This window comes from Capsicum annuum, chromosome 1, assembly GCF_002878395.1.
Source record: "Capsicum annuum cultivar UCD-10X-F1 chromosome 1, UCD10Xv1.1, whole genome shotgun sequence".
Lineage (NCBI taxonomy): Eukaryota > Viridiplantae > Streptophyta > Magnoliopsida > Solanales > Solanaceae > Capsicum > Capsicum annuum.
In genome coordinates this window covers 243727160-243735870 of record NC_061111.1, presented here as the reverse complement: position 1 = coordinate 243735870, position 8711 = coordinate 243727160, and the positions used below count along the sequence as shown (strand labels likewise).

The window sequence follows — 8711 nt, the reverse complement described above, 5'->3', positions numbered from 1 at the left end:
ATATATTGCAAAGCATTATCTTTATTTCTTGTTACCATCAACTATTACAATTACCCACCATATAATTTTTGTTTTATGTTATTTATATTTGTTAACTTTTTATATTTTTTTTATTTCACGATAAATATTTAATTGGCGGATATTGTGAACGCTGTGGTAGAATTTTTATATGTTGATGTGTTTATGAACGTTAATTGTATCTCTTCAACTTGTGGCAGGAATAACTTGAAATAAAATAATACATACTAATATTACCTAATTTAATCTGCTTCTATTTTGATCTTTTTTCTTGTGGTTTTTATTTGGTTTGCGAATGTTCAATCATGAAAATTATGAAATTTGATAAAAGTTGTTTTTATTTTTCAAAGTGAAAAATAATAATTGAAAATTGAAGTTGTATTTGATCATCAATAAAAATTGAGTTATTTTTTACTATTATCGTGCTATGTAGCTATTTAGTACTAATATATCATGGGAGAAAAAGGGAATAAAACTCACTTGTTTACTAAAATGGATAAATAAAATGAAACATCTATTTTTAGTATAAAAATCGAATAAAAATAGGAGAGAGGCTATATAAAATTAATATTATATCTACTTTAACAAGATGATAATCAACATATGATCTGATAGAATAATCAATCACACTAGAAAAATGAAATACAACTTAAATTCTTACACAAGGTAATTATCAGAATTTTTTCACAATAGATAAAACCGTGACAAAATAATGCGATTATGAAGGCATAAAACCCATAGATTGTGAACTTCTTTTATCAAAGAAGAAGCAACGACGACATCAAGAGAATAAGGTATCGATCAAATTCAAATTAATTTCACTATATATTATACGATTAAAAGCGTGAATGAGCAAGTAGGTGGTGGGTGTCATGGATGCTTCCACCTGTCTGCTTCTGGTTGCGGGTATTTTTCTAATTTCATATTTTATGTTTAATTTAATTATTTTTTTATTTTTAATTTGTTACATATTTAAAAATTGCATAAAAAGTATCACGATAATTAATAATTTAAATTACTTGAAGACACATAAAAATTTTGACTTTCCAATAATAAAATAAAATAAAAATCATAATAATTATCAAATTAAAATATTTGAAAAATGTGTAAAAGATTTGTTTGACTTTTCAAAATTTATCAATGTCACATTAATTGGGATAAAGGAAGTAACGTATATTACTTGAAAATTATGTAGTTTGTTGTGTAATTCATAATAATTAACAACTTAAAGATATCTAAAATTGTATATTATTTTCTCAAACATTCCATCATTGCCACATAAATTAAAAATTATGTAAAAATACCAATATAAATTAATAACTTAAAATATCTAACAAGACCATACAAAAAATTTAATTGACTTTCCAAATTTCATTGATAAAAAAATATAGCATACATTGGACCTACATTGACATGGGCTCCAATATCTAGTACATACACTCCATTTGTTTCATTTTAATTGGGCACATTCTATTTTACACGGTGATTAAAAATTTATAAATTAAATGATGAATTTTACTAGTTTATTCATTATCCATATTAATTATATTCATTGTGCATAAAAATGGATATTTAATACTATTGGTTGTAGGGGTAAAATGAAAAAAAAAAAAATTAATTTTTATCCTAATTTAGTAAGTAATCAATTAATTTGAAATATTTACTTTTAGTAAAATAATCAATTAAAATGAGAGGGAGTTATTATAAAGGTAGTTGTTTTAATTTCTTAAAAAGTAAACAAAATCAAACCAAATATTGTCAATCCTCTAAAAATAGAAAATCAAATCAAATCAAATAAAATATTCAAATTTAAAATTTTGAAAATTTCTACTTTATCCTCTTACCAAACTCAACCAACCCAACCAACTTCCCCGAGTCTCCACCCCCATTCCCCCCTTAGCAAAATTCTGTAAAAACACACAATAAGATAATGGAAAAACTCATCAATTCAACAACTCAATTTCCCTCTAAACTCCATATACAAAATCCCTCACATTCTCCTCTTCTTCCTAATAGAATTCGCCATGTACATTTTAAGCCTGAGTCACGTAGAGGAGTCAACTCGTTCTTCTCCTTCAAGTGTCTCCGTGATTCTTCTAGTTCATCATCATGGTCCTCATCGTTATTTGAAAAACAAAATGTGAACGAGAAAAAAGCAGGTGTAGTTCCGGGTTTTGAATATGGATCCGAGTTGAAGATACGGTTGCTTAAGGAGATTGGTGAGAAGATATCTCGACAAAACAAGGTAATTCACACAAATTGCAACCATAATTTGATTTAGAAAATTGAATGTATGTAACGGCCCTGCCCGCTAGTGATGTTGTAACGCACGGACTCTTCAAAAATGTGGATCCAACACGGGTGCGACTAACATTTTTGAAGAGTCCGAGCTACTGAGTAAGGCTTGTTTACTTATATACACAACATTTCTCTTTCGTGTTTTGGTAATGTGGGACTTGTTATCCTAAGTTGGGGTGTCACACGATGATGTAATAGTATCGTTTAGGTTCTAATGTTGATAAAATTCCATACTGGGTCGTTGATTGATATACATTCCCAACGACAGCTACAACAAAAACATATATAGTTTAATCCTGACAAAGTGGACTTTGGGGAGTGTTAAGAGTGTAGACAGACGTTACCATTACCTCAAACTCAGAGGTAGAGAGGCCGTTTCCGATAGACTCTCGGTTCAAGGGAAAAATAGTTTAGCAAAAAACAATGGAAGTACAAGAAACAACAATTAATAACAAAAAAAAATAGATAGTAACAAAAAGGAAACCACAGATAAAAAAAGTACGATAATCAAGGTACAAGGAATTAACATATAGTAACAGAAACTGAAGGACAAGAAAATACAGGCAGTAAAACGACTACTAATATAAATGGATGACAAGACAATGCACTGCTACTTACTAACTTTCTATCTTAATCTGTGTCCTCCACACACTCCTATATAAGGTTATCTGTTACTTACTAACCTTCTATCCTAATCTGTGTCCTCCACATCTTCCTATCTAAGGTCATGTCCTCAAAAACGCAAAAAAGGTCAAATAGATTGATAATCTAATTCTTGAATTTAGTAGTCCCATTTTGAAGGGAGCCTTGGTGTAACTGTAAAGTTGCTGCCATGTGACATGACAGGAGGTCATGGGTTCAAGCTATGAAAACAGACTCTTGCATAAATGCATAAAAATACTGCGTATAATAGATCCTTGTAATCTGGCTCTTTCCTGGACCTCGCGCACATCAGAATTTTTAATGCACCAGATTGCTTCTTCTTTTAGGTCCCGTTTAGTTTCTTAAGTCCATAAAATTCCACATTTGGTCATTGATTGATATACATTGCCATAAGCAAAAACTGTCAAACAAATCGGAATGGACCAAGAATTAGTTTTTGCATTAATGTCCAATTCATTCATCTTGGATATCCACATAATTATTCAAGTGAGCACCCAAAGATGTGGCCTAATAGTCACTACAGAGTTACGCATTACCCGTGCTGATGGGACCTTGAAATCACAGTATCAAAAAAAAAAAAAGGAAATTTATTCCAGTGCATTTGAAGAAAGTTAACTAGTAAAAACCTTAATTTGATGTCATTTTCTTGTTTGTTAACGGTGTTTTCTAGATCACCTTCAAGTGAAGAGTTATCGTGCTCATAGACCAAATGACTAGGAATCTCACATTAAAGGTGTCCGTTGTCTGATTAGACCGGTCTTGTATGTATAACCATTATTTCCAACGAAACCATTAATGGTGGTTTCCTAGCATGGGAAAACATAATTACATATTAACTTTAGTTGTGCCTCCGGACTCAGAATTGCAAGGGAAAAGCGAATAAGCAACTAAGAAGAGAAATAGAATTACAAGAAAAAAAATTAGCTAGTTCTTGAACTTCACTTTTCTCCTGCAATTCTGCATCATTATGGAACGAAAGAACAAGTTAAACGACCTAATTAGCTGAAACAATTACATTTTGAACTTTTTAGAAGACTCAAAGTTATCTGTCTTAAAAGTCAAATATATATATATTGATGCTTTAGTTTGAATAATTGCATGTATTGTCATGTTCAACTCTAATTCCAAAAGACTAAGCTTATTGTGAAAACTATAAGTATAAGGTGTTGTTTCACTTTCTGATTAGCAGTGGTTTACTAGAGTTTAAATCAGAAAGTGTCTGGACTCCTTTGGTTCATTAAATTAGAAAGTGAACTGACCCCTTTGGTTTAGGTGCTACATGAGCCACAATGTTGTCGAAAGCTCTGCATTAAGAAGTGGTAATTTGGTCATCTCATGGTCTGAGAGTGGTGATTAAGAACTTGGGACTCAAACTTGACATAAATCTCTGGGAGACAAGTAGCTCTTATCTTGATCTGAGCATAGTTATTAATGATTTTGATATTTAACATATCTTGAAATAAACATAAAAGGAGGAAAAGTAAGATTGTTGTTGCACCTAAGGGTGTGGCCTAGTGGTCGATGAATCTTGTTGAGAACCATGAAGTGTTCAAATTCTAGTAGAAACAAAAATACTAGGTGATTTCTTCCCTTATGTCTTAGTGACAGTCACTTGATATTAGTTGTTGTTGGGAACTGAAAGGTATCTCGTGGAATTAGTCGACGCAGTTATGAAAAAAATAAATAAGAAAAAGACTGCAGTTAAGCTGCAATTTATGTGCAAGCGATTCATGGCTTTGCCTCTCTTTTGCAAGGATATGCCCAAGCATCTTTCAATGAGTGTGCAACCCATTCTTGGACTTCCACTTATTCTTTTTTTGGAAAGGATAAATTTGAGCATCTTTGAATCTCATGAAGAAAACTAACTTTGCAGTTAAGCTGCAATTTTGTGTGTTAGGAATGATAACAGAAGGGAAGATAAAAATCTTCATAGTCCGTGAATCTTGATGAAATATTTGTAAATGTAGTATTCATGCCTTCAAGTTCGTTGGATATTTCATCTTCATCAAAAATTTATGAAGTACTTGAAGATCTTTTCGGTAGATTTTGTGTTTAGATCTGTGGTTTCTGTAACCAGAAAAAACACCATTAGCTGGTCATTTCTTTTTGCTGGACCTTACTCAATTTGTATATGCAACTTTAAAAGGGATTATCTTCCGGACTCTCAGACCTCAATGCAAATGAAACACATTCATTACCTGTTTATATTAATGCATACTGGTTTCTAGGGCCACAAGAAGGTTAAATAGTGCACTTGGTTGGTTGTTGAGTTATTTACCTAGAGGACTAGGGATTAATTACCACTTAATGCATTGAAGGGGAGCCTCCAATATGTGACCAAGAGGTCACGGGTTCAAGTTGTGGAAACAGCCTCTTGCAGAAATACAAGGTAAGTTTGTGGATGATAGACCCTTATGGTTCGGCCCTTCCCCGGACCACGCACATAGATGGAGCGCTAGTGCACCCCACTGCCCCTTTTGTACTGGTTTCTGGAACCACTAGTTTGCTGCTTCTTCTTGTTGGACCTACAATGGTGTACAACTTCAACTTCCACGGGGAATAATTACATTGCAATTTATCAGATCTTGGTACGCTGATCTGATTTTATCTGTGGTTGCTGTTTCAAATGTGTCCTTGCTAATTGCACCGGACTACTTGAGATTAATAAACAGAATGCTGGTTTCTTAGTACATGTTCACTATCTTATATTGTTGACTAAAGTAGAATTCAAAAGGCTGATAAACGATTTTAGGTTCTACTATTTGCTTATGAGGTTTTTTTGCTGCTTCATTATGGAGACAGATCATTGGTACTCAAAAAGCACAAAAAACACTTATCACAATATGATGTATGCTGTCAAATGAGTTATAACATTCTTAAACTTTGACGAAGTTCTCACATCAGTGCCGGATGGTAAGTAGGTCATTGTGGCTTTTTCTACATGCTTTTGCTCGTTATATGCATTTACGCAATTGCAATTATGCTCTAGTTGACCCTCTTAGGCTCAATTAAAATGATGGCTGACAAGTTCACCACCATTTTGCAATACAAACCAAATGAATCTCCTTACAAGGGTTGAATTGTCTTTGAATGCTCTATTTTTGAGTTACCCCACGGAAACATTTTCTGATATAGTATCTATGTACTATAAATAGAAGAAAAATTAGCATTTTGGACATAAATTTTTGGTTCCTTTTTTGATATTACCTGTATTGATCTCATGAAGCATCTGATATAAGGAATGGTTTGGTTTATATCCTTTTGCTAGATTCAATTTGGAAAGTACTTATAAGGGGTTGTTTGGTAGAGTGCAGTAGAAAAAATAATGTATGCATTAACTTTATGTATTACTAGTACCCTGTTTGGTACACTCTTCAACTTATGTATAACTTATACAAGTCTTAGTTATACACTCTATTTGGTGTTAAGGATACATAGAAATTCATGGTATTAAATGCAATGGGTTTTAATGTATGCATTCGCATAGTTAAGGACACAATTACCCTTCAAAACCTTTTTCACACCCTTTCCACCATACTTGTGGAGGGTTTCTTTTGTAAACTGATATTTTCTTCTTTTAGAAATTATGTAATGCGTGTTATTTTTAGTTCACTAAACCAAACACTCTGCAAGAAATAATCTTAGCATAACTAATACCAGCATTAATGAATACATCTATTCAACACTATTCTTATACACCCTATCAAATGACCCACAAAGGTATATCAACTAGCAATAAATTCAATATTGGAGTTATGTTCTTAAATATTGTAGCATTAAGGATTGGACTGTTACTTATACAAAAGGACGAAGGTGGGGTCTGTTCATAGTTTTTTGTATATGGTCTTCTTATCTTTAGTGTATGGTCTTCTTGTCCTAAGAGCCTTTTGTGAGAATATTTATTGATTTGCAAGTAGTTATTTATCTCTACATGAAAATAGTTTATATTCAACATCCTCTGTTCAAATAGGAACATAACTTTTTTGTTTATATGAAAGTCAGAAACAAATTACAACTCTATGCAATTGCAATAGGCATCAAGGTGATGCTAATAGTAGAGAGCTTTAACATAGTCAGCACCCACACCTGTCAAACCGGTTGGATAAAGCACTAGGAAGTTGAACCTTGGGTTACAGAGTGGTTCACCTTGCTGTGGTGTAAAATAGAAATTTTCATTACATACTTTTTCGAGATATCATTTAATTATATTACTTATTCAGCTGCATAGCATTGAACTTCATTGCGCGAGGTAACTGACAAGAAAATGCCATTGATGGTCCATGCATTGCAATTTACTTCTACAAGACACTCGGTTTTCTTCCTCAGCATGTCTTGTGTTTTATATGATTCCATTCAGGTCCTTTCTGCAAGTACCATAGTTCTTCTGTCAGCCGTGTTTGTTATGCTCATCCATCCGGTCATTGTTTCACCAGCTTTTGCTAGTTTCCAAACAGCAGCAAAGGCTAGTGGGCCAGCTGCAGCAGCACTGGGGAGTCGATTTGTTCGTAATGAACTACTAAGCAGTGCATGGACTGGTTTTTTCGCTGGTTGCCTACACACACTATCAGGTCCTGACCATCTTGCTGCTTTGGCTCCTTTGTCAATAGGCCGCACAAGAATGGAGAGTGCGGCAGTGGGAGCACTCTGGGGCTGTGGTCATGATGCCGGGCAGTTGATTTTTGGCTTGTTGTTTCTGCTCTTAAAGGACAGACTTCACATTGAAGTTATCCGTACATGGGGAACAAGAGTAGTAGGCTTCACCCTTCTTGTTATCGGAGCAATGGGAATTAAGGAAGCATCTGAAGTTCATTCCCCATATGTTGCCCTGGAAAATGGTAATAGTGAGGTTAGCGTATACGAAGGCATTGATACTCCAGTTATTGGGAAGAAGAAGAAAGTAGGCTTTGCTACCTTTGCGACTGGCATTGTCCACGGGCTACAACCTGATGCGCTCTTAATTATCCTGCCAGCGCTTGCTTTGCCATCTCGGTTGGCTGGTGCTGCCTTCTTAGGTATGTTCTTGGTTGGAACTGTTATGGCTATGGGAAGCTATACTGTGTTTATAGGCTCATGTAGTCAGGCATTGAAGGATAGAGTACCAAGAATTACTGAGAAACTCACTTGGGCTTCTTCCCTTATAGCAATTGGTTTAGGCCTTGCTATTATTATCAGCCAATTGTTTGGTTTTAGCCTATATTAATGCATTTCATTTGTTTATTTTTAATATTAGGTGATGTATCTTTTTTTGTGAGGATATATTTTTTTTATTGAAGATTCATCTTGTACCATCATTAATATTATTTTCAAGTTCTTCCTTTCTTGTTCTTCCTGAGCAATGTGGAGCAGTAGCAAGTCTTTTGCTATGAAATGGACTAGGTAACATTCATTAAAAAGGACGGCGCACTAAACACCCGCTGTGCCCGGGGTTCGAAGAAGAGGTGGATCACAAGGGCCTACGCAAAGATGTCAAATGGGGATGGCAAAAGAAGCGGGGCGTACCTTTAACCCGCCTCACTTCATCCCGCATAGCATTTTTGTCTGTTTTCAACTGGCCCTGCCTCGCGCCACTTAATTTCTTTTTCATTTTCTTACTTCTCTTTTTTTTTTTTTTTTTTTCCTTTTAAATTTCTACACACCTCTTCTGAATATGCTTTTGTTTCTTCAAAAACTTAAACAATTGCTTTTCCACCTTATGGTTATTGTTTGGGAACATGGTTTTTGAGTTTGTCATC

General features: G+C 34.0%; 1 protein-coding gene across 1 annotated transcript; it reads left to right on the top strand.

The window, feature by feature from the left end:
- The first annotated feature begins 1844 nt into the window (after positions 1-1844).
- On the top strand, positions 1845-8294 carry LOC107849541. The gene is made up of 2 exons (XM_016694099.2): positions 1845-2263; positions 7337-8294. The coding sequence occupies exons 1-2, from the start codon at positions 1949-1951 to the stop codon at positions 8177-8179; spliced, it is 1158 nt and encodes a 385-aa protein (XP_016549585.2). The 5' UTR covers positions 1845-1948; the 3' UTR covers positions 8180-8294.
- Positions 8295-8711: the final 417 nt, after the last annotated feature.